The 26,159-nt window shown below is 45.9% G+C and overlaps 1 protein-coding gene across 3 annotated transcripts in view; it reads left to right on the forward strand.

Moving 5' to 3' along the window:
- SPTBN1 (spectrin beta, non-erythrocytic 1) overlaps positions 1-26,159 on the forward strand; it is a 186,235-nt gene that overhangs the window by 103,783 nt on the left and 56,293 nt on the right. For all 3 annotated transcript variants that reach the window (XM_058667789.1, XM_004580140.3, XM_004580141.2), the window contains one exon: positions 16,896-17,047. In XM_058667789.1, the coding sequence (XP_058523772.1) occupies positions 16,896-17,047 (152 nt within the window). The remainder of the gene's footprint in view (positions 1-16,895; positions 17,048-26,159) is intronic.

A 26,159-nucleotide genomic window follows, 5' to 3' on the forward strand; every position in this document is an offset into this window, starting at 1 on the left:
TTGCTGCTAAGAGCCTGGAATCACAAGACCCGTCACAGGGTTGCTGGGTTAGTGAACGCTGGGTTTGTTCTCGTCTTTGGCGTCTCTGTTCAGGAAAATGTGATTGTCTTAGGAAGACCTGCGTTGCTAGACCAAAAGAAGCTATGGCACTGCAGTATGCTGTTTGCCCAGGAAATTGTCCTCCGAGGATACCTAGAGAAGCACTCTTGTATGAATGTGTGTGTGGTGGATGCCCATTATTCTCTTTTGTTGATAAATGTTGCTGCGACTCTGTGCAGTCAGTGGTCTCCTTTCTCTTCACTTTGAGGAAGTAGGAGGAATCACATGACAAGTTCCCACAATGAAGTAACAGTGGCACACCTGTGGGCATCTCCCCAAAGAGTGAGTACAGTACCCGATTGGTTACCATGCTGTTTATTGAGATTGGCTCCTTGGAGATGGACAGTCGGTGGGTGTGTGCTATCTGAGTGTAGCGCGCACAAGCCGAAACTATGGAAACACTGACACTGTGCACCTTCCACACTTACCTGCAGGGGCTGCAGCATCCCGGGAGAGGCGCTTTGTCGGCATTGTAGAATTGGCACGGTGATAGCTTCCTGGCTTACTTACTGTGGCTCCCTTAACACCAGGAAGGAGTCCAGCCCTGTCCTTGCATCCTGCTTTTGAATTGAGCAGATGTTTCTGCTCATGGAGTTTTGTGGAGTGCCTTTCTGAGTTCCACTAACTCCTGACTGCTAACCTTTGGGTTTTAGGGCCAAGTCTCAGAGAATTGATGCAAAGTTCCAAAACCGGTTTTAGCCAATGCCTTAAGACTAGAATGACTATATTGTTTGTCAGGCCCTGCCAGTAAGTACAGTGTGGCAGAGGGATCCTAAAACTGTGAAAGCAAATAGCCCACAGCAGTTAACTGTATTGACTTTGGAAACAAGTTATAAACCCAATAGCTGCTGAACTTGAATTGGAGTTTCTTTTCTCCTTTCCCAGATTCCAAGCTCGAATGGGAACTGTTCTCTGGTGCTGCTAGGATAAGCCTGTTGTGACCTTCTTTATGTAAATAATTAACAGAGGAATGGTTTGGTTTACATTAAAGCTCTGTATGAAAGAGGTTTCTGGGTTGCTTCTGACAGCCCCAGCCCTTGGCACCCCATTAGGAAGGAAGCCAGCACTGAAAAAAATTCCAGCTTCCGAATGGGCAGAGAGAAGCCTAGAAGCTGCTGTTGATGACAGTGATGACTGTGAGATGACTCTTCAAAGTACACTTCCATTTGAAGGTTACTCCGGACTGACTTCATTGTTATGGAAGGAGTAGATTGATATTTCTTGTTGTGGTGCAGTTTTTTTGTTTGTTTTGGTTTTGTTTGTTATTTGTTTTGTAGATTAGCTAGTGGTAGAGGCTGAAGAACTAACTGAAAAGCATCCTTTAGAGGCTCTGACCCATTTTGGGTCAACACTGGTTCTTCCCAGCCCTCTACTTGAATGCATAATGGGAAAATTTTTTCCACATTAACGGGAAAACAATTGAAAGCACAGACCTTGTGACCTGGGAGCCTCTGTAATAGTATCAGCAACAGCTGCTCTTACATGTGTGCATCGGAGATGAGGTTACAACGCTAATGTGTTCTTTTCTTTTTAGGAAAAGACCTTTCCTCATTGCTCCCTGACAGAATGGGAAACTGTAACCTGTTATTTCTGGAAGGATGTGGGTTGTTACTGTGCCCTTGCAAAAGTCCAGTTAGGGGTGGGAAAGGTTGGGGGGTGGGTGGAGCTGAGATGAAATAGACATGTAATACAAATTTTGAGATTCTATTTTAAGTTGGCAAGTCAAAAGTATGTGTGTATATAAATATATAAACATGATATACAACCTGTTTTGAAATATGCATGTGCAATGGTATGGCTCCAATAACTTAATATTCTCAGTGTTGGGGGAGAAGGGCATACTCTCCCATGAGAATTACCTGTAAAAGCTGCAGACTGTCCCGCTCACTCGGGACCTGGCTGTCCTTTGGTGCAGACAGAATTTCGTGTTGCTTTAGAAGGAGTCGTGACCAGGAGTGAGCGGCCACTACTCTAGGCTAGTGCAGTTACTCTCAGGTTGGCAAGCCAGCCCTCCGGAAAAACGGCATTCACACATTGGGTATTTTTTTTTTGTCTTTGCTTTGAGCCTCTTATTTGTCCTGGGACCACTTTGAGGCTGAAGGTACAGCCCACAGTTTAAGAAAAACTGTCCCAGGCCAGAGGTAATAACAGGAGTAAAACCCTTTTCCCCCTTGTCATTACTGCTTCCTCTTCACTGACTAATTAGCCAGCTGCTGCTGGTCTCATTAAACTTCATTATTCCAGAGCATCTGTCTATAGGAACTGCCTCAAGATAAAAAGAGGAAGTTCAGCTAAACATTTTTGTTGTTACTGCTAATTGCCCCCAAGCTATACTTTTTATTATTAATTAATTGCTCTGCTTGCCTCCAAATGCTATTGAAGATCTTTCCCTATGCCCGATACCCAGCATCTCATGCTTCCTGGACTGCAGACCTGCTGCCCACCTTTAGTACACCTTTGGTGTAATTATCGGGGCAGGAATAAGATGGCTCTGGGAACCAAGATAAAGGGAAAACACTCCTGAGAACATGGCTGTGTGTAGCCTCGACTTGTTCAAGTCTTGTTCCATCTATACTGATGATTTTTAAAGCAGATGCAGTGGTGAATGTTTTTCATCTGTTAAGATACAAAGCTAGCTTTCTTGACGCACTGATTCTGGAGCCTAAGAAAGCATTATTATTAGGGGTTGGGAGGGGAGAGACTGAGGGATGTCTCAGTTTGGCCAAGGGTTATGGTTGAAGAAGCTGTCAGCCTTGGGTCTGGGAAAAGGACTGCCTGAATGATGCAAAGTGTGTCACGCTCCTCCCAGGTATGAGGCAGCAGGGAGAGGCACCTGCCTTGAAGGGGTTACCAGGGAGAAGCTGATGAGCTTGAAAGAACAGTTGGGGCTGTGGAGAGTTCTTTCTCTGGAGGATCTGTTCACTGAAGCTTGTGAAGCCCCTGGTTTTGGAGTGGTCAGGAAGTAAGGCTGTTGGGAGGTTAAGCTAGCATGTTCTGATTCGGTGGCGGCAGAGGACTTAACTCTGCTTTGTCACAGTTGCAGTGTAAGATCCTTGCTGGTGTTGAAATCGCTGTCGGGGCTGTGGAGTCCAACTTGGAACTTTTTCTGCTTTGTGATGGTGGATAGTGCACTGTGCTTCCTAAGCCCTGCTCTGCTGCTCCGCTGCAGTTGGTTAGAGTACAGTGGGAATGGGAATTAAATGAGTTTACATGAAGGGCTCAGAAGAGCATCTGGCCCTAGAAAACACTCAGTAAACCCTGACTAGGGGTGGGTGGACTGGGGAGAAAATGATTTGACATTTCATGACTTAGAGTTAAATTCAGAGCACTTCCTGCTTGTGGATCTGAGGCTGATGGATCAACCTACAGTTGGTACTGATCTTACCCCACAGCTAGTTGGTGTCACCGCCTGAACTCACCCCTCAGCTGTGGAGCTCTGACATCTTATCTTGCCTTGCCACTCTCACTGAGGTCCTCCAAGCTTCACTGGGGATCCTCTTGCTACTTTTCTCTAGCAAGAGAATTAGCTGAGTGGTTTTTTTTTTTTTAAAGATTTATTTATTTATATTGGAAAGTGAGATATACAGAGAAGAGGAGAGACAGAGAGAAAGATCTTCCGTCCAATGATTCACTCCCCAAGTGACCGCAATGGCCAGTGCTGCGCTGATCTGAACCCAGGAGCCAGGAACTTCCTCCAGGTCTCCCACGTGGGTGTAGGGTCCCAAGGCTTTGGGCCCGTCCTCCACTGCTTTCCCAGACCACAAGCAGGGAGCTGGATAGGAAGTGGGGCTTCCTGGATTAGAACCGGTGCCCATATGGGATCCTGGGGCACATTCAAGGTGAGGACTTTAGCCGCTAGGCCATTGTGCCGGGCCCATCTGCTTGTTAATGAGTCTGTATGGTCCTGCACCAACCCTAATGTCTCATTGTGTCACAGCAATCATAAGAGCAGAATTTGCTTTCATTGTACGTGAAATCTGAGGTGGGACTCCAGTAAATTAGGATGTATCACGAGAGTTCTTCTGAGCAAAGTGATCTCTGTACTTCTGCTTTGCTCTTTTTTGCATTCCTTGCTGAGAACATGTTTGGAAACTGCTCTCTTGGCATCCTGTGGTCCTCAGTATTTCTTCATTGAATATAGTTTTATTAACATCTTCAAGGTCTCCCATCTCTTAAAGGGAAATACTGGCATGGACATTTGGCCCATTAGTGAAAACACCCATGTTGTACATCAGAGTACATGGGTTGGCTCATGGCCCTGGCTCCAACTCCAGCTGCCTGTCCCCAGCGCGGGAGGCCTGGCTGTGCTCTCAGTGTCTGGCTCTGTCCTGGCCCCGGGGGCTGTTGGGGAAGATGGGAGCTCATTCTTTCTCTCCCTCATCGTCTGTCTGCCTTGATGCTGTCTCTCTGCCTGAAAAATATTAAAGTTTTTGAAAAGCAAATATTGGTATTTGTTTGTTGTATTATACTAAGAGGTTAAATGTTAACCTAGTGTTCTCCAGGAGAAAGACATGGAAATAGGGTGGCATTTTGATTTGCACATTATCTCTGGTGCCCTGGAAGAATTTTTCTGCCATGCAGTGCCCTCTTTTTCTTCCCACTATTGAACCTTGATTCTCTTAGCAAATAAAAATAAGTGACCTGTTTTCTGCTCAGGTAGAAATGCCCTTTAAATCTTTCAAGAATGGTGTACGTCCATTTGACAGAACCTGGGGTGGGGGAGTGGAAACAGCACAGAAATACAGAAGTAGAAATGCTTCAGTCTTTGCATCTACTCCCTTGAGATATTTAGCCAATAGTTCAGAAAGCATTTCTCCCACACCTTTTAATGCAGTTGCTTACTCCGACAAATGTTTCTGTAAGGGACTCTTGTTCAGGAATATGTTCAGCCGCTTTTTATAAGCCTCTATACTGCAGGGTTTTCCTTTTCTTTTTGATGCATCCATAGTATCCTTTCATATAGCTGTATCATTTAAATCAACCTGTTAATATAGATTTCATGATTTCTAATCTTGTTTTTGTTGCTGCTGCTCCTTTTGAGACTCTGATTTGCATTCTGTACATCTTTGTGTTCTTGCACAACAAATATTTCTAGAGAATAAATACCTCTATCTGTTACTGCTGGGAGAGGTACATACATTACATTTTCGGTGGTGCCTGTTCACCCTCCCCCTGACTGCACAGGCTTGTTCTTGCATGCCTTGAGTAGGTGAAAGGATTTGTCTTTGAAGTAGAAGGAAGAGGGTGATAGTTTATTTTCACCTGCTTCCACCTAGTCCTCAAAGCAGAATCTCCTGCTGTCTGCCACCACTGCAGAAAGTCTGAGAGCCTCCAGCCCTTCCCTTCCAGATCCGAGATTACTATCTTTATGGTGGCTGTTGAGGAGAAACAGCCACAGTTGTCATTAAGCAATAAAATGCCCCCAAGAATATATCAACTACAGAACAATAGCCTTCCTGAGTCGTATCTAGGTAACCAGCAATAACACTCCTCCTGCGACAGGGTAGGTTTACTCTCTCCCACCCCACCCCCAAACTGGCAAAACTACAAACAGTTAAGTCCCCACACCTGTTGGAAGCACCTGACTTTGTAGAGTAGGAGATAAAGCCCTGTGTGTACAGGTGGGGGCCCTCCTTGTGGGTGCACATTCTCGAATATTTTGGAGGTCTGTATTCTGTTTCATGGGAAGAGAATTGCCCTTAAGTTTAGCAACAGGTTCGAGTTTCCAATTCAAACAGACCAACAGCAAGACCCATCTCCTCTTGTATGCTCTCTCCTGTTCTGAGCTTTCTTTTACATTTGAAAACAAATACAGGTCAAAACTCAGCTGTATTTATTTTTAAATTAATGGATTTTAATGTATTTGAATGATGGAGATTTCCGATCCACCAGTTCACCACCCCCTCCCCTAGTTGCCCACAATGACAAAGACTGGGCAGCTGGACCAAGCATGCCAAACCCAGAAGCTCAGAGCTGTTCTCTAGGTCTCTCAGTTGGGTAGCAGGGAAACAACTACTAAATGCATCCACCTGCTGCTTTCCGGGGTCTCTTATCAGTAGGCAGCTGGAACTGTGATTTAAACCTAAGCACTCTCATAGGTTTCTAGTATCCCCAAGCTGTGTCTTGACTGATAAGCCAAATGTACACACCGGGTGGTTTTGAGCTATGTAGACTGGGTATGATCCAGCTCATGTGTTGTCTTCTATAAAAGTTGGCTTAAAGCTTTGAATTGATTCTGTTAATGAGAAAGAGGTTTGTATTTCTTAAATAGACACTGATATAAACTGTGTGAGGAATCCCATGGGACCACCCTACTAATGGAGTAAGGTGACCACAAGGGACTGAATCTGAGGCTATCGCGTCCTCCATGTTTCTGTACTGACGAGATGTGGCCACCAAAACTGTAATGTACGGCTTTGAACGAAATCTTGTGTAATTATCTATCTATGGGTGAAGGTGGGGAAAGCCGCAAAGGAAGTTAGGCAGAGCTGTTTTTCAGTGTTTGATCCTGCATGTGGTGACTTTGTCCTGTAAAATAGCTAAATGGTAATTGAATATTTGTGTCCCTTCCCTCCCGCTCCTCAAGGAGACAGACATTGCTCATTAACCTTTAAAGAGGAAAACTCTGCATGTTTCCCAGTGGCCTTGCCCGTGTCTTCAGGTTGGTTGCTCAAGAAGTGTTTGCCCACTAGCTGGTTGGCCAATCCAAGAGGACCAATGACAGGGGACCTTCATGGCGGAAATGCCGGGTGCCGAGGTCTGATAGCATTTCCTGTTCTCTGTGGAATCATTTTCTAGGCAATGGAATAGTTGGCTGAATGAGATTTAAATATAATCGTGGATCGAATTCTGAGCCTGTCATTCAGTGAATTAGTTCCTGAATGAAAAGTTCTCTGAGAATTGCAGCGCTGGTCTGAAATAGTGGAAATAATAGTTTGAATCAGGAGATAAACGCTAAGCTTGAGAGTTGCCTCAGTGTTGCTCAGGTTGCTGCTCCCTATTAGAAAACCGTGCATTTCATCTTTAAAATCTCATCCCAACTGCTAATTATTCTGAGATCCAAGTGTAGTTTGGACACTGCTCAACCCCCTCTTGCCCAAACACACATGAAGCCTGTGGTTTACTTGTGTAGACAACTGTAATTTTGGCTTTCAGCATTGAAGCTGATAAGAGTCTTGTATAATTTATCAGTCTGTCATTTCAGCCCTGTTGAGGCTGCATGGGGGGGGGGGGTTCATGGTCAGTGGCAAAAAGGGGGTTAGATAACTTGCTTGTAATGTTTGGTAACGGTAGTTTTTGTAATGCTCCTTAGAACAGAAGCCAATTTTCAAATTCTTGTGTGTTTATGTTCATTTGTTTTAAAACATGAAACGAATCCTTGAACACAACCCTGCTATAATTCTACAGTTCTAAGGGATAATTTGAAACTGTGGTGGCAAAGTGTTAGTCTATTACAAATTAATTTCACACATGTAACTGTATTTGGAGAACTTCTATGATCCTCTTGGATTATTTTAAGTGGCGCTTCCATGATTAATTCAATCAGGATGTGGTTATTTTTGTAAACATTTTACTGTGGAAAGTCAGCAGCTTTGTGTGGTAGCTTTTAGGTTTTTGCCTTTCTCCTATTTTGAACCACTCTGACTTTAAATCAAAGAGTCTCTCCAGGCTGGCACAGAGGCATAGCTTCCAAACACCAGCATCTTGTATAGCCGCTGGTCATGTCTCGTCTGCTGCACTTCTCATCAGGCTCTCTGCCTGTGGCTTGGAAAAATAGAAGAGGATGACCCAAAGCCTTGGGCCGCTGCGTCTCAATGGGAGAGACCCAGTAAAAGCTCCTGGCTCCCAGATTGGGATCAGTACAGCTCTGGCTATTGCAGCCATTTGGGGAGCGAACCAGATGATGGAAACTCTCTCTGTAAAAATCTGCCTTTCAAATAAGAATAGATCAATCTTAAAAAAAAAAAAAAAGGTCCCTCAGACCTTAGCTGTTTGTATGAATTCCAGTTAACTCTGAAAGGACAGCTGATGAGCTGCTGTAGGTGCGATGCTTCGGGCTGCTCAGAAGCCTCAGCCTCTGGGTGTCTGTGCCGAAGCCTGGAAGCGGAGCAGACCCACACATCTTTAGTGTCTAATGACAGTGTGCCTCCAGGGTGTGTCTCCTTTGAAACTGACCCTCACATTTTTGACTTTTAAGAATTCTGGAACCTACAAAAGATTGAAGATCAAAAGCAAGGGCCAAGGCCCAAACTTTGCGATTTTAATATTTTGCCTTAGAGGGCCTGCACTAGCATCTGGTGTATTGCATAAGAAAACAATCAGTAAATTGAAATTTCTTCAATCTTCATGTTTAGGCTTCTACAATAAAAGCCTACCTGTAGTCCTTGAAAATGAAATACAGGGCTTCCTCTGCCACTGATTGTGTGTGCCAAATGGTACACTGGTATACAACGGGATAGTTACTGCTGCTCAAGTGTGCTTTGGAAAACATTTCCTGCACACACATACACTGCCATTAACCTATTTTCATAAAGTTTTCAGCCAACCTTACTTATGGTCACTACCCTTTCAAAATCCTTAAATAGTTGTAGCTCGTATTTGTAGTAACATTCTGCCATGTAAGTTTAATAAGGATAAGGTACCTTTTCCTAACTTTCAAGGATATTATAACTTGCTCTCAGTTTATCTTGGGCTTAAGATTCTTCCTTTGCTTCTTCAATTTTTATTATGTATTTGAAAAGCATGGTTACAAAGAGAGAAGGAAAGAATGAGATCCTCCACCTGCCTGCTGGTTCATTCCCCAAATGGCCACAGTAGCCAGACCGAAGCCAGGAGCCAGAAACTGAGATCTGCCAAATGGGTGTGGGACCCAAACACTTGGGCCATCCCCTGCTGCCCTCCCAGCAGGGAGCTAGGTGTTCAAAGGAGCGGCTGGGTGTCCGGTGAAGCAGCTGCCGCTTGAACTGGCACCCATGTGAGCTGCTAGCACTGCAGACATCAACTTAAAGTGCTGTGCTACAGCAGCAGTCTGGGATGTAATGGTTTTTAATCTCCTTCCAGGGAGGGATTGAGGGAGGTGAAGAAAGTAGCCTTGCAAAGAAGAATCCAGCCAGAGTCTGAGGCCAGTGTAGAGAGAATGGGCCAGCCAACCTCGAGCCTTAACTCTTCCTAGTCCTATGGGTGTAAAGGCGCAGCCTGGAGCTGTAGCCTGGGTTGCTTACTATTTTGGGGGAGCTCTGTGATGGTTGGGGCATCACACTGTCAGCGTTAAGGTAGCCTGGTAAACACTCCTGAGCCAGGCAGGGAAAGAGATCCTGATTCATCAGACATGTGGGCAGAGTCCTAAGAGTGTAATTTACAGAATATGTGTGGCTGCTGAATGTCAACCTGGCTGCATGTTTAATAGCAAAATTTAATGTAGGGCTGGTATTGTGGCATATCAGGTCAAGCTGCCACCCGCATCATACAGGGATGCTAATCACAGATGTCCTTAGCTTCCAGAAGAGGGAGTTGGGTTTTCTGTCCGTTAGTTTTCAGAGCAGTCTGGCTGCTGTTCCCTGAACCCCTCCAGTCCTGGTTTCTTAGGGACTGAGACTTGAGGGGAGGGGTCCAGAGTGGGATATGACCATGATGGGGAGGCGGGATATAGGACCTGGGGGAAGTGTCATTGTTGTCAGTCTCTTCTCAGAAGCTCCTCTGCAAATAACTGGGTTTCCACATTGGCAGATTGGGGCATCTGCTTCTTAGAAGAAAAACCCGTTGTAAGCTGCCTGCAGGGGCTGGTTGCCTGACACAGCCATAGGTGCAAGGTTATATGGAGTTCATAGCTGCCTTTGGTGTCTGCATTTTAGACTGGAAGTATTAGGGAGTTGCATATTTCCTACACATGCATTTAGAAACAGATGTTTACATGTGTTTTGTCCATAAAGTGTATTACACTGTTAGGAAAACTATTTTAACTCAAGTTCTATTTATATATACATCAACAAACATGAGTTAAAGGCCCTGGATTAGTTCATCACAGTGAGGCCTTCAGTCAAAAGATTAGTTTCCTTCCTCTTGCTGTCTCAAGATAACAGTTTGAGTCTGTATTATCTATACAGCCAGTTGCCTGTTTCCGGTTTCCTGCTCTGTATTTTGCATGTTACTCATGGGAAATGATATATTTATTTTTCCAAGTTAAGGCATATAGGAGACTCCACCCCACTGAATTCTTTTTTATTTTGAAATGGGGTTATTTTTTAAATTATTATTGAATCATCCAAGAATTGAACTTCAGTGGTTAATTTGTTAAAATTGAGTGGTACACTTGATCTTAACCAAAAGGCTAAGAAGTGGCCTTTATAAAATTGATTTAGAAAAGTTTTGTGACAATAGGCCTGTTTAAGTCATTTTAAAATCATGCTATCATATGTTGTAAAGATACCCTTATGTATTTTGCAACTTTACTGTCTAGATACATACAGGCAATTTACTTATTCCTTTACAAAAAACAAAACACAAAAGTTTGTAACGTTAAATAGTTTAGGTTGGCTTCAGACCTCTTTGAATCTGAAAGACAGTAGCACCAAATTGCATTTTTATAATATTTCAGACATTGAGGAACAAGTCCAAGAAATAGTGGAAAGGAGGACTTTCAGTGCCAGGCAGTGGTAACAGAACTTCGTGACCTGTGTGTGTGCTTTGGAGCTTCTCTCCTCCTGCCATCTTTACCAGGCTCCTTGGCCATGATCACTGAGAGACACCTGGCCCTGGCTGATTTGTCCCCTAAGGGTTTATTGGGCACCAGGTGTGTGGTACTGCTCTCAATAGGTGTAGCACTGGGCTCTTACCCTTGAGGCAGTTGAGGAGATAAGGCACTGGATACACAATATAAAGATAAAGGAGCTGATCCCATTAAATGCTGGTTGCTGGTGCCCCTTAGGATTCGGCTGGAAGCGAGCATCTGCTAGCCAGGAAGGTGTCCACATCCCCTGCTCCCCTGCAGCGCTGGGTTCACTTCTCCACCACTGCTTCTGGTTCAGTTTCCTGTTAGTGCAGATCTTGGGGGGCAGCAGGGAGACTTGGCCTGAGTTCCTGGCCGCCCAGTGTTGTCCCAGCCCAGGCATTTGGGGAATGAACCAGTAAATGAGAGCTCTGGCTGCTTTCCTTCTCGCTCAAAAAAAAAAGAAAAAAAAAAAGAAAAAAGAAAAAAAAATTTTTTTTTTTTTAGAAATAAATCAAAAAGAAAAGCTGACCATAGCCTGAGTCTTAAAGGAAGGGTAAGAGAAGAGAAAAGTAAGTGCAGGTGGAAAGAGTGGTGTAAGCAAAGGTGAGTATGCTGAGCCTAAGACAGGCCTGCTAGGTCAGAGCGCAAAGACAGTAACAGGGAAGCTCCCAGATGCAGTTCGCACCACAGAAGAGCTGCTTGGGACTCAGGAATGCCGACCTTGGAAATTTGGCTGGAGCTGTTCAAGGTTTTGGTACATTGGTGCAATCTTTGCAAAACCACTATTTGGGGAAGATACTATGGCAGGGATGTTTCAGGTTGACTAGAATGGGGAGAAAGGCGCTCTATGGAGAGATTTCAGTCACTGATGGTGAGTGGGCCTGAAATCATCCTAGTTGTTGAGTTTTTCCTTCCAAACACAAAAATTCATTTTCAAAATAAGTTACTTGGTACCTGATCCTGTTTTTTTCATAATATTTTGTTGATAGTTTTAAACTATTTTTGGTTCTCCAGCTAGACTTCTAATGGAGGACAAGAGATCTAATCTGGAAGACATGGACTACTGTGTACAGTATTGAAACTGGTTAAATGCTTTGAATTTCTGATTAATCAATTGGCCAGTTGAGGGAATTATCTAAGCAGGCAATTACAGGAATATATTCATGATATGATGGCTTCATCTCTTCTGTTTTTTTTGATTTTTATTTTTGAAATATATTGTACAATTTTGTACAGTCTGGGATTCCCCTCCCCCCATTTTCCACCCCCTGATTGATTTTTCCCATAATGTCACAACTCTTCATAAGGAGTTACAAATCTATCAGTCTGCTATTTAAGTGTGCCCTGACATTGCTGGTATAGACAATGTCAGACAGTTCATCATCCCATTGTCTAAATATATCCAACACTTTCATTGGGAGTCCATCTTTTGTTTGAAAGCAGAGATGCATGTTGCACTGTGTCTTCACTTCCCAGTAGTCTTCATTATTCCACCACTATACATCCCAATTTGCATGATGGATTCCTTATATTAGAGAGAACATACGGTATTTCTCTTTTTGCGATTGACTTATTTCACTGAGCATAATGGTCTGTAGTTGGGACCATCTAGTTGCAAATTGTATAATTTCATTCTTTTTAATGGCTGAATAATATCCCATGGAGTAGATGTACCACAGTTTCTTTTTAGCCTATCCTCTTTGGATGGGCATCTGGGTTGCTTCCATGTCTTTGCTATTGTAGATTATGCTGCTGTAAATATAGGATTACAGATCCCCTTCTCCTATGTAGTTTTAATTTCTTTTGTGTATGTTCCTAGGAGCTGGATAGCTGGGGCATATGGTTTTATTTCCAATTCTCTAAGCACTCATCTCTTTTGTTATTCTATTTTTGTCTTTGTTATACCTTTTCTAGTTTGAACCCAATACTAGGCTACACAAAGAAAAAAAATATTCACGATTGCCTCTCTTACTTATGGTAGGCCCTTATCTCAGTACAAAAGCTGATAGTGAATATTCCCTGGCCACACCCACAGGCCCAGGCCCCTTGAAAACAGAAGGAATATTTGTTCTCTTCACCCGAGTACAAACTTGTTCTTTGAGGGAATAATGAATTGGGCCTTTGGAGAGTTCCCATTTTGTGTCACTTATTTTCCATCAAAAGATGTACCTTGGCTTCAAACCTTCCCTGTTCCTGGTCCCCCTCTCTTCCCATCAGCCATAAATGTTGGGCATCTGGTGAATGTGGTTAGGGTTAGCACTCTGCGCAGAGACCAGAAAGGGTGCTGTACTGTCTGGTCCGTAACGCAGTTCGCTTGTATTCGCGGTGATTTCCTATCCTGCAACTTGACTTATGCTCATGTTGTTCAGACTGACCCAGACTGCACCTTGCCTCATGCTCCCGCCACTGTGGGGTACTGCTCTGCCCCCCCACGGTGGGCCCTTTGTGGAATACATGAGTCTGAAGGAGGTGAACTTCTATAATCAGAGAACTAGCACGCAGCCGTGAGAATCAAAAAGCTTTGGTTATGAGCAAAGGATTCTGAACCAGGATCACGCCTGTTCTGTGTCCCTGTGGGGAGTGCAGTAGAATGCCTGTCCAAGTTGTAGAACAGTTTCCCAACCTTGGCACTAATGGTACATTGTCTTGTGGGGCCTCTGTTCATCAGATGCCATTAACGCCACCCCTTTCCCAAGATGACCTTCAAAAATGTCTGTGAACACTGCCAGATGTCCTTGGGGACAAACTCAGTGGTGGAGGACATCCTTTCCATGTGGCCGTATCAGTGTGGCGCTGGTGAGGGCCACTTCTTCACATCACCATGGTTGCCTGTCACGGGGAGGCGTGGGGGTGGTCCCACCTCCTCTACTGCTCCCAGTACACCCTCTCAGGGCTCGCACCCAGTGACCGCTGCTTGTGCTTGGCAATGCTCCTCAGAACTGCCTTCCACTGTCTGTGCCAAGGGCCTCCCACTCTCCCTCAGGCATCTGCCTATCTCCCCTCTCCACCCTACTTCCCCCCTGGCCTGGCCGTGTGGGGAGTGCAGGAGTGATGTCATTATCCCTTCCCGGGAAGGGTGGAACAAAGGATGGAATCCCCAAGGACCACAGCCTGGTCCTCATCTGGGCCCCTGGCAGATTCCACCTCCCCACCCCCTTCCTGTCTCAGAAGTGTTTACTGTCCACCAGGCACTCCTTTGTAGGAGACACAGGAGCCAGCTGGGCTTTGTGTGTCTGCTCTGTCCGTTTCCTGCTCCTCATGTGTCCTACAAGGTTGTTGGTTCTGCTCTAGTCCCTGGATGGAATCTTCCAGGCCTTTTCTATTGTGTTGATGTGAGCCCAAAGAACTTCAGTCTTACAAGTTTTTTCTTTTTTCTTTTTTTTTTTTCCCCTAGCACTCTTAGGCTACCTGGAGCCTGCTCCAGAAACTGAGAAAAATGGGGTGAGGGGACAGGAGGAGAGGTGGTTTTATTTCATTTGTTTGCTTTTTACTTTTATTGTTTGTTTTTAAATAATAGCTTTTCTTTCTCTTTTTCTTAGCTCGCTTCTAATTTGAATTTCTGCGACCCAGGCACTCTGGGGAGTCATGTGTTTTGTTAATCAGTTGGGTTCTCAGTGTTCGCCTCTTGAGGCAGAGAAGGCTGGGATGGGGCTGCTGCTGTTTGGAACAGGGCGCTGTGGATAGGATGTGTCCCGCCATCTGAGGCAAGGCCTTGGGCTCTTCTCGTGAAGGAATCCGTCTATTCAGAACCTGAAAGAACCCAGAGATGTTTCCTGAACCAGGAGCTTCTCTCAAAGGAGTGAGCATGGCTGGCCAAAGAACACTTTTTGGGCTTGTTTATTTAGAATTAGTTTCATCCAGGCAGGTTTTCTTTCTGATCTTGCTGCCCTGATAGGCGGAGTGTGGTGGTGACTTGGAGTCCCAAAGCCCTTTATTAACAACCCAGGATGATGCCACCAGGAGCTTCATTAAGGACATTTATGGCACATAAAGGATATTGTAATTTAAACAACCCCAGGAGGTTATGTGCCTCGACAGAGACCATCTGTGATGGGTGGTTGGCCAAAACGCAGTGTGCTCCACTTTGAACCTGTGCTTGTTAAAGCCTCCAGTCTTGGGCCAAAACTTATGCTCCTCATGTCACCATCATGGGGACGACTGTGTGGTTAATAATCTTGTGGGGTCTTCGCACGTGGCCTACGGTGATGTTAGCGTGGCTCCTTTCCCAGTCAGCAACTGTTCCTCCCCACCCCTTTCTCGTTCCCGCAGTCCTGCCCTTTCTGGTCCTTTGTTTGTGGCTGGCCATTGTCCTTGGGGAAAGGCCCTTACTCCATCTGGATGGGCTGCTCCTTCAGGGGAAGGCAGGACAGTGAGGAGCTGCTGCTGACTACAGCAGGTGGCTGGGTAGCTTGGCAGGTGTCCCAGCTGGCTTGCTTGCCAGGTTATCATCAGGAAAAGCTCATCCACTGCCATCTCTGCCCTGCTCCCGTTGTGTGGAGGGGTTGCTGGAGATCTCAGTAAAGCCAGCCCAGGACACCGCGCTGATTGTTGTCCCTCTGGCTAGTCTGGGAACCCAGGACTGCCAGGCCACCAGACGTATCCCTCATCAGCAGGGGTGACGTTTTAGGTGACACCCAATGGTTTGGAAATACAGATGCTCTTCAGCTTATAATGGAGTTCCATTCTGCTAAGCCCGTCATAAGCTGATTTTTTGGTAAGTTGATAACTGCATGTCATGCATTTAATCTATCACATATCATAGCTTAGCAGCACAGTTGAGTCTGGGCTATTGACCTTCGTGATCACGTGGCTGCCGGGAGCCATGGCTTACTGCCGCTTCCCAGCATCAAGACAGTACCATGCTGCTTGTCACTAGCCTGGGAAGGATCACAATTTGAAGCATGGTGTCCACTGAAGGTGTATCACTTTGCACGATCATAAAGTTAAAAAAAAAATTGTTACGTTGAAACTTCCTAAGTTGAGGGCCATCTGTATTACGGAGGTGGTTGACTGTCTGCTCTTTGTATGTGTATCAGTTATTTTATTGGTTTGGGTTTGCACTGGAAGGAGTAAGTCTTGGGTTCTGGTGGGGCGGGGACAGGTATTGTAGCTCATAGAAGGCCCGCTCTGCAGGGTAGTGTGAGTAGGTTGGTATTAAACACATTCTCGGAATATTCACAGAAGATCTGCTGCTGCCTACATTTAGAATATTTTATAGAGAAAGGAATTTGGAAGTTTTTTTTATGACATCTCAAGGTCCAATTCTGGAGAGAAGCATGTGTCCAGAGTTTAATATTTTGAATGGAACAGAACTTGATCCCTCAGACTTGAAAAACATATTATGGAAGGTTCCCTGGATCACTTTAATGTTCCACTGTCACACTTCAGATCAAAAACCAGCAGTTACCTTTTCATTAAATGGTCCAAGATGGATGATAATAGTTGTGTACTATGTTTACAGAAGAAGACACTGAGTACAGTGTCCTGGGGCCAGATCTTGCTCTGCTCCGCTGATGCCCAGCACTCCAGCACTGGACCGTGTTGCTGGCTGCATTCTCTCCTGTCAGCAGTGACATGTGTCAGAGCAGGTGAAGCAGTCACTGCAAACCAAGGTCTAAGTGAATTTATCTTGTCAGATGTCATATCTAAGCCTTGGTGTGTGACAGAAGCAGTTCCCTGCCACCTTCTGAGCTCTCGTGCACGCCATTTCATAGATTCTGCACTTCTCCTGGACTCACTTTTTTGGAAAAGGAAGAGCTGCTACATAAATTTAGAAACTTCACCAGACACTGTGGCTATTGGGCAGGATTGCAGAGGACTCTGTTACATCTTTTGCCTCCTGCTGACTCTTAGCAGGCATAGGAGAAAAGGAAGTGAAAGAGAATGAATGAGTCTCTGCTGGCAGTAGGCCTAGGGGCTCGCAGAATTCCTGTAATCTTTGGGAGAATGACTGTGGTTAAGAGGTGCTAAGGAGAGGTTTCACTGGAGTCTAGTTTTACTTCCTTCCTTCGGTGGAGTCTGCTGGCACACGCCTGCTGCCACCTGTGCTGTGTGGTTGGTGGTAAAGCGAGCTCTCCTCTGCTTGCAGATGAGCGTGAGGCCGTGCAGAAGAAGACCTTCACCAAGTGGGTCAACTCCCACCTGGCCCGAGTGTCCTGCCGCATCACAGATCTGTACACTGACCTTCGGGATGGACGGATGCTCATCAAGTTGCTGGAAGTCCTCTCTGGAGAGAGGCTGGTAAGTGGGAATGTTGTCAAGGGCCTTGTACCATGGTTAGGAAAAAAAATTTTTTTTTTTTTTTGAGGAATGATGCATGAGCTTGTCTCCTATTGAGTTCTGGAATTAATGATTAATAACTTTTGAAAAGGAGAATCTTGGTAAGTAAGATGAGTGCTTTGGGGATTGCTCCAGTGTCGCCTCTGCATCCTGAGGCATTCTTTAAGAAAATGGCCTCTTTCTGGTCTTTTGTGAGGTTCCTGCCTTTGGTCAGAAAGATCCTTTCTGGTGTCCCCGTTACACAGGACACAGTGCAGGAGATTGAAAAAGCCAGGCTCAGGCGCTGGCTCTCAGATGCGTCTGCAGCCCACACCAGATCATGGAATGATTTCTAAAATTATATCTTACTGGTCCTCTGGAAAATCTGAGCCGCCATCTTAGGGTGGCCAGAATTGACTTCAGTGGTCTCTGACATATTTTTTTTTTCTTTTCTTCCCTGGAAGGCTTTCATTTTGGGAGTGGAGGCAGAGGCTGGTGTTTGCCTGTTTCCTTGGGAACAGAGCTCCTGATGAATCCGCTCTGCCTTTCCAGGCAGGGAAGCTGTCAGCTCAGGGGGAAAATTGTATCCCAGAGCTACTGCGGCCTTCTGATGTGACTTCTGTTTATGCACCTTAAACCGCAGAAGCTTAATCCAGTCACGGGGACTGACCCAACAGGTTTTGTCTCGCCTTGGTTTCAAAACAAGATGCTCTATTCTACTGAACACTTGGCGTTTCCATAGGTGGCTCTGGGGCCGAGCCAAAGGCTGACGCCCAGGGATAGAGCCCCACATCTGTGGTGACATCACCAGGAAAATATGATGCTGCTTGCTGGTTGCCCAGGCTGCCAGAAAGCCATATTTTTAACTTGATCTCCACCCTGTAACTTGACAGCCTCGGAGGATCTTTCTGCAGACCGACTCACTCACCAGTTACCACAGCAGAGGGGCCAGGGTTGCACCTGCCCTATTCTTCGCCCCCAGTCACAAGGGTCTCTTTGAGTGTAGCATAAATGAGGCTGGACTTTTCTGTCACCTCACTGTTCTGTCCAGGAACAGGACATATCTGTGAGAGATGGAGAGCTCTTTGTTCCCTGAGCTTGTCTCATCTTTTGTTCAGGTTTCTTGGGCAGATTAGACACATTGAGAGGGCCCCTACTCAAACCATGGTAGCTGTAAGAAAGTGGTCGGTTTGTGGTGTGGGGCTGGGAGCAATGGGTCAGGGTGCAGAGAGCAAACAGGAGAGTAGCCCTTGATTAGGTTTTGAAGTGAGCCTTGTTTAAGTTAAACTTAGACTACAATTATTATGATGTGTGAAGCTTTATCATTTTTGCCATTCTTGCTTTGCCCCACTTCTCAATGTTGTTTTTCTTTTTCCTTAACATTTATCTTAGTGTAATTATTAATTTTTTTTTGGTGTCTTGAAAGTAGCTTTTAAAAAAATTGTTGGAGGTCATATGGATAGAAAGCAGTGTGAACGTTGGTTTTGATTCAGTAGGGTCCAGTCTTCTGGGGTGGGGAGCTAAGTATTCACCTTTGACATCTATGATCCTGTTATACCAGGAAGAGTGTGTCCTAGATAATGTCCCCATAATAAGTGGGATCAGGGTTGCAGCCATTGTTCTGAACATGATAACAGAGGTATTAGGAGGGAGTGAAAAGCAAGCAGCATAAGTGTTAGTTGTACGTGGATACCTCTCACTTCCTTCTTTACTTACTGGAAGAGTGAATTTTTTGTGGGGGGATGGAGGGCAGAGGTTTTGGAAGTGACCAAAGAGAACAAAGGGGAGGGAGATGGTAAAATAGCCACATCTCCAACCTCTGAGGCAGTCAGTGTCAGAAAGCACTTTTTAAAACTCCAGGTACTTTAACTTCTTTTTTATTATCCCTTCCCCAGAGCCAGCTAGGGTCAGAGATCCATCAGTCCAGTTAATCTAGTCCCCAAAACAAAGACACCACAGAATGAGGTAAAGCTCTTGCTCCTTTAAACTGGAGACTTTCAGCCTCTTTGGCCTTGTGGTCTTGTTGCTTCGTGAAACTTTCTGAAAGGGACACAAATCACCCTGTGTCATCGGCTGCAGGGACTATCAAGGCCTCACGTCGGAGACACTCCCCGTAGGAGGCCTCTTCCATGCATGCCTGCCCCGAGAGGATCCTTGTACATTCAGATTCCCAAACTAATGAGCTTCTAGGCTTAGGTGAAGTCATGTCCTCAGCTAAGTGTGTCATCAGATAACATTCAGCTAGCATTGGCCTTTCTGCACTGGTGACCCAAAACCCTGCCCAGGACAAACATTTGTGCTCCATCTAGGGCTGCATCTCAGGCAAGCCAGAATTGGCAGTCCTAGCCCTTAAACCACCAGTTTGGCTGTAGGCAGTAGACAAACGTTTGAGGGACCAGATTATCCAAATTTACTTCACTAATAGTCTCTTAGAGCCAGTTCCTTTACAGAGGAGAAAACTTAGGCTTTTTTTTTTTAAGTGAATAGTCAGAGAAACAATTATTTAGAGATTCATAGAATTCTCCCCTACCCCAAATGTTGGCTCAAATATTGGCAGTTAGATTCAGTCAGGTTAGAAGTAAGCATTTGGGCTGTGAAGAAACTTCACTTTGACCCTCTGGGGAATGTTGAAGGTAGAAACCCCCCACCACCTCTGGTGCTGGCCCAGGCAGGATGTCTGTCAGAGATAGCCATGCTGCTTTCTGTCTCAGTTGTGCCAGTTCATGGCGCATTGGGATCATGATGGAGCTGAGCCAGGAAGCGAATTGAAACTACATAAAGAAGAAAGCAGAATTGGGGACTGGCACTATAGCATAGCTGGTTGAGCTGCCAACTGTATTGCTAGCATCCTGTATAGGTGCTGGTTTAAATCCTGGCTGCTCCACAGTTCCAGACTAACTCCCTGCTAATGCACCTGGAAAAGCAGCAGATGGCTTCAAGTCTTTGAGGAGACATGGATATAAAACTCCTGGCTCTGGGCTGTGGGGAGGTGGTGGTGGTAAACCATGAAATGAAAGACCGCCCTCTCTCTCTTTCCTATGTCTCCCTTTCCCTGAAACTCTGCCTTCTAAAGAAAGTAAGTAAACCTTTATAAAAAGCAAATAAACAAGAAAAGCATTCCTTTCGAATAGCTTGCCGTGAAGTCACTTTGAACTATGAATCTTCTTACAGGTCTAGTTTTAAACTTCCATGAAAAATATAAAGCCACCTGGATTGGCGTGATGGCTCAATGGCTAAATCCTTGCCTTACATATGCTGGGATTCCATATGGGTGCACGTTTATGTCACAGCTGCTCCACTTCCCATCCAGCTCCCTGCTTGTGGCCTGGGAAAACAGTCAAGAATGGCCAAAAGCCTTGGAACCCTGTACCCATATGGGAGACCTGGAAAAAGCTCTTGGCTCCTGGCTTTGGGTCGGCTCAGCTCCGGTTATTGAGGCAACTTGGCGAGTGAAACAGAGGATGGAAGATATTTCTCTCTGTCTCTCCTCTCTAAACCTGCATTTCCAATAAAATGAATAAATCTTTCTTTCTCTTTCTCTCTCTCTCTCTCACACACACACACACACACACACACACACACGCACACACACTGTGCTTCACTATCTGAATGGCAAGTGAAAGTGTGAGCACAGTTTCTAACTGGGCCTGAAATTCCTGTCCAGACTGGGATGTGAGTTGATGGGTCACAGTTTGCCCTCTGCCCCCTCCCCCCCCCCCCCATGCAGCAGCCCTGACATTTGGCAGGAGAGTGCCCTCAGGCCTGCACTTTGAAATCATGCCCACAGGTGATGACCCAGGATAGGCGCATACCTGCACCTGCCACTTCCCTGCTGGGCCTCTGCAGAGAAGGATGAATTTGAGTGAGACAAATGCAGACAGGGACAGAGTGAGGATTTCCACGTCTCTCTGCCCTGCTTTAGCCTCTCCCATTCCCAGTCACAGTTACCATTGGGCTTTGCTTGCCTTCTGTTTTCTGGTATTCTGTCTTCTTACTCTGTTTGTCAGTTTGTAACAAGGGAAGGCATCCTCAGAGAGGTGATGTGGGGGAAGGGCAGGGGAGGCATTAAGTCCAAAACAGGCTGAGCTAGGTGGAGAAGATGGATTTACTATTGAGACTGGTTAAGCCTTAAATCCCACATTGAACTGCTCTGAGAGAAGTTTTTGTTTTGTTTCTTCATAAAACCTTTCTAAAGAAAGACCCATACAAGCATGTGCTTGTTGAAACAGGATTTTGTGGACTGGCCACAGAACCTTGTTGGTGTTTCCCTGTTGGTTGTGTGGGAGGATGTACACGTTCAGCCACAAAAGATTTCACTCCCTTGTTAAGCCCAGTGGCTCAAAGATGGAGAATGAAAAAACAGTCCCAGGCAGTACGTGGTAAAGGGTCAGGTGACTGGCCTCAAAGCCTCCGGCAGAGGAAATGAACCCTTCCAGAAACCTGGGTAGCTAGGTCCAGGAGGAGTGTTTCAGCCATAGAGAGCCAGCTGAGGCTGCGACTGAGCATCGGCTGTGAGCGAAACAGTCAACAGACATCAGCATCACCTTGGACTCCACAAAGGGGACATTTAGAATTGGACTTCTGGGCAGGTGGTGCGGGCCAGGTTTCTTGGCTGATGTGGAATTGGTTTTTAGAAAGAGAAATGACAGCCACCTCAAATATGTATTACTTTTCATGTTTCCCACACAGTGTCTTGCATGCTCTCGTTTGGCTTTTGCAGACTGACAGCCAGGGCGGTTTGCAGTCCCTATATCACAGAATGAATAAGCAGTTAGCAGTGACCTGCCCAAGGTCAGGGTTACTAGGACATGGTCTAACAGGGTGGGGTGGACTCTAGTGCACCCCACCCTGTCATCTGTTGGGTTCCTCTATTCCTGTTGTGATCGCTGTCTGCTGTAGGGAAGAATGCTCCTTAGAGAGTGGTCTTGGTCCCCGCCAGGGAGGAGACAGACTGGATCCATCGGAACACCATGCTGTGTTCCTTATTCAGCTCTCTTTCAGATGGACAAGAATTGCTAATTCTTTCAGAAAGTTTATAGTTGGGAGTGTGGGGAGGAGTTTGGAGGCTGGTGTGAAATGAGGTTGGCTATATTCTATATTAGAAGAGACTTGGAGTCCCATCCTACTCATGTTTGAATGTGTGTTGTGAAAATCTCTTCCTGATTGAAAGACAAAAGAGTAAGCTAGTGTCTGTTGCATCTGTGTGCCAAAGCTGGTTGCTATTTTTTGTTTGTAAGACTGCGCTGGGGTGGGGAGTGATATTGCCAATCGTGTAGGTGTGGGGGCAGGTTAACCTCTTTGAGCATCACAACCGTTAGAGTCATCTCTCTAGCTGGTATCAGGGTTGCTTTGGATACCATGGAGAAAGAGGGAATGGAAATTACAGGGTGGCCCAGATCTTCAGGCAGCTCCCAGAAGGCCCTGCAAAAACCCTCCGTGTGTCTTCCTCTCCTGTCCAGTGGGTGGGCGCCTGCAACCCAGGGGCCATAGAGGGCCTCTGAAGTCATTTCGTCTTGCTTGTCAAGACAAATGCAGGTGGCACCTGAAATTCAATAAATCCTAAAGCAGGCTGATTTTTTAAACATAATAATTTTGCATACTCCATGAATGATGGTATAAATGTCCAAATGGCTCTTGACCCCCCCAAAACTAACAAACAAAAATTTCCCTACCTGTGATTAAAACAAAGACAAAATCTGTGACTGTAACCAAAATCCTGCCACTGTGTTTGCCCCATAGTCCTGCCAATCCTGACACCATCTCCAAGCTGTGTAGGCAGCTGGAGCAGAGCCTAGGACCTGGGAGAAACCTTGCAGCTCCGGCCTGCTCTTCCAAGGGCTTTGGCCTGCAGGGGAGCTGCGCCCAGGCTGCATTGCTCCTCAGAGGACAGTTAGACTGAGCCACTTGAGCGAGTCATGAGGACCATGTTTTCAGGTGCTAGAGGTGGTTGTTGAGCCCTGTAATTCTCTCTCCTCTTTGGAATCAGAAAGAATATGGCTTTGGGATAGAGCTGTGGTTGATAAAGATATGAGTCTAGACAAGGACCTTGGAGAGAGCAATCAGGGAAAACTGCAAGAAAAAGGAGAGGAAGGAAGGACAGAAAAAGGAAGATAAGAAAATGTAGTGTGAGGAGAAGGAAAGGGAAACTTTAGCAGATGACTCCACAGAGGATTCCATAAAAATGGGCATTTCCTGCATGGGTGCTGCCTTCCAACCCACAAAAGCCCTTGGGCTCCAGGTTCTGGGAGTCTCATGGAGCTTTGTCTCCACATGAATGGCATTTCCGACTGTCCCATCAGCAGCCACACAGGACAGAAGTGCGCACGTTACCGTGGGAACGGAGCGCTGTCATCCTAGGAATCTAAGGATGGTTAAGGGAGGCAAGACCAACAACACCCCTTTCCTTGTGGAATGCACCACTCATGGGGGAAGCTTCAGAACATGTTTATTACTGAGATACACCCCCCATCCCCACCATACCATTGTGTTTGGCTTTCGATTGTTATCTCTTCCTTTTGAGAACCTGAAGGTTAGTGATATAAAAATAGCTCTTCAGAGGAAGGCACATACAGAGAGAGGGAGAGAAACTGCCAGATGAGAACCTCCTACTCCTTTTCATGTGGAAAAAGTTTGCCATGCTTTCTGCTCTTGATGTATCATACAGACCATGAGCTTTGGAGTTGACCATGTCCTAATGAACCAGCCAAATCACTGCTCTGAGCCAGCATCCTTGTCTGCAATGGCAGGAATGAGAATTCTAACAATTGAGGGTCGCCATGAGGATTTGTATGCCCACAGCTGTAAACCGCACTCTACCGAGAGGCAAGCACAAGGCAGTTGCTCAGGAACCAGCAGCCGGGCATGCTGAGATCCTGAAAGCTGTGTGTCCAGCTGCTGTGTTCCTGGGGATGGTGTGGAGAGCCTTGTCACCTCTTAGGGCTCCCCCTGGTTACTGCTGCTTACACTCCCCCACATGCTGTGCCCACAGGTGTTTTAGGAGTCCTCTCGGAAGCAGGCAGACATGAAGACATGTGACCTGGTGTACTACCTTTGAGCTTCAGCCCTGGTTCTTGTTCTTCCTCGTGTTCTACCATGAGAGTGTCACCTAACTTTACCACGTCTTGTTCATTCTTTTGTTTTCTAGGGCGGTTGATAGTCCTCTGAAGCTGAGTGAGCTTCAGATAAGGTGAACTGAGAGTGTTCTGAAAATTCAATGAGGCAAGAAAGCAGATCTCCAGTCCCTTCTGCCGTGCAGAAGTATTCCTAGAGTGAACTGCTAGTTGCATAGCACCAATAGTAATGTTTACTTAATAGCTCTCTGCAAGCCATGCCTTTCAGACCTTTCCTAAGTTTTGAAGTTTACGGTTCTTAAAATATGTAGATGTCACAAGGGTCACCCTTGGGGCGTCTTGACATCCTCTTTGCATCTCATCCCATCCCTGCTCCCTTGGGACACTGCCAGTCGCACTTTTCTCCGTTCTCCTTTCTCCCCTCTCCCCAGCCCAGCATTTCACTTGATGATCTTGAACTAAAGTACAGTAAGAGTAGCATCATTATACTTGTCTTTGGGCATCTTCTCTTCTGATTTTGCAGCTCCCTCTCAGTTGATTTGTATCCGCATTTCTGCCACTTGGTGGGAGTGTCCTAGACCTTTGGATTTGTTGTCTACAAGGAGGTGTGTGATTTTTTTTTCAAGCAGTTCTAAAGGAGAGGAAGGAGAGAGTCCCCATGTTTGTTAAGTATAAGGTGGGCGAGGGAAATGCTTGAAGTGCCCTTTGTTGGTAGAGATGTCCTAGATTTGAGTACACTGCAGCAACTGTTTCCCATTTCATGCAGAGCAGCCCTGTGAGATGATTGTATTATCCCTCTGTTATAGGTAAATTTGGGATGTACCAATTTGCCAACAAGTAGGGAAAAGTACAAGTTAAACTTGAAACGTTTGCTTGACAGACAGAGGTCTCTTTCTCGCTCTCTTTCTCTCTCTCTCTGTGTCTGTCTCTCTCTCTCTCTCACACACACACACACACACACACACACACACACAGATGGGTACAGAGGGTGGGCAGGTGCAGGGAGATCTTCTGTCTGCTGATTAACTCTGTCAAATGGCCACAATGGAAATGGGCTGTTCGCAAGGCAGAAGCCAGGAGCTTCTTCCAGGTCTCCCATATGGATGCAGGGGCCCACGAACATGGATCGTCTTCCTCTACTACTTTCCCTCGGCCATTAGCAGGGTGCTGGATCAGAAGTGGAGCAGCCAAGTTGAGAACCCAGTGCCCAGATGGGTTGCTGGCAACAGAGGCTTTGGGTTTACTCACTATGACATAGAGCTGGCCTGAAATCAGTCATTATTTTCTATACTAAATAGCCCATAAAAAGCCTGTTTTGTAGTTCTGGTTGGTTCATGTGTAATGTTTTAAAAGATGTAAAGCCTACCAACAGCAGGAAAATTTAAACATGTGAAACATTAGGGAAGAAAGCAGAGCTCTGCCAGCCTCTCCAGTATCTGCTGCAGCTGGCTCCTCCTGGCTGGCAAGATGTTTTCCATGTGATGGATGCAGCCCCTAACTGCAGTTGGGGCACTTGCTAGTCTGGTACATAGACACTGCTGTGAGAGCAGAGAAAAAGGCCCTGTGGTGTCACGGTTGATACACCAACCTTCTTACTCTCAGCTCAGCCAAGTTTTAACCAGCAGTTTCATTCAATCAGGAAGCCGACTATGGGAAAAGTGAGAGGCTGCTGCAGACAGTGTTTCAGCAGCAAGGAATGATAGCTGTTCTGAGAGATGGTCAGGAGAGACGAAGAACCCCCAGGAGAAGCAGGTGCTAAGTGGTGTGACCTCTTCTTTATCGTGAGGGGAGTAGCTGTTCTCCATATACACACCTCTGTATACACACCTCTGTGTCTATGGCCGGGAGTCTGAGGATGCCTGCCAAGGTGGCTGGCCTGCCAGGACCATGGGTGTGCCTCTGAGAGCGCACCAGCTGTGCCAGCCTCATACAGTTTGTGCAGAACCAGGTTGCAGGAGTTCAGACTAAGCACGCTTCTCTCTCTTTTGTGTCTGACCTTTCTGTGCCTCAGTGGATGGCCTGAT

This window comes from Ochotona princeps, chromosome 8 (assembly GCF_030435755.1).
Source record: "Ochotona princeps isolate mOchPri1 chromosome 8, mOchPri1.hap1, whole genome shotgun sequence".
Classification (NCBI taxonomy): Eukaryota; Metazoa; Chordata; class Mammalia; order Lagomorpha; family Ochotonidae; genus Ochotona; species Ochotona princeps.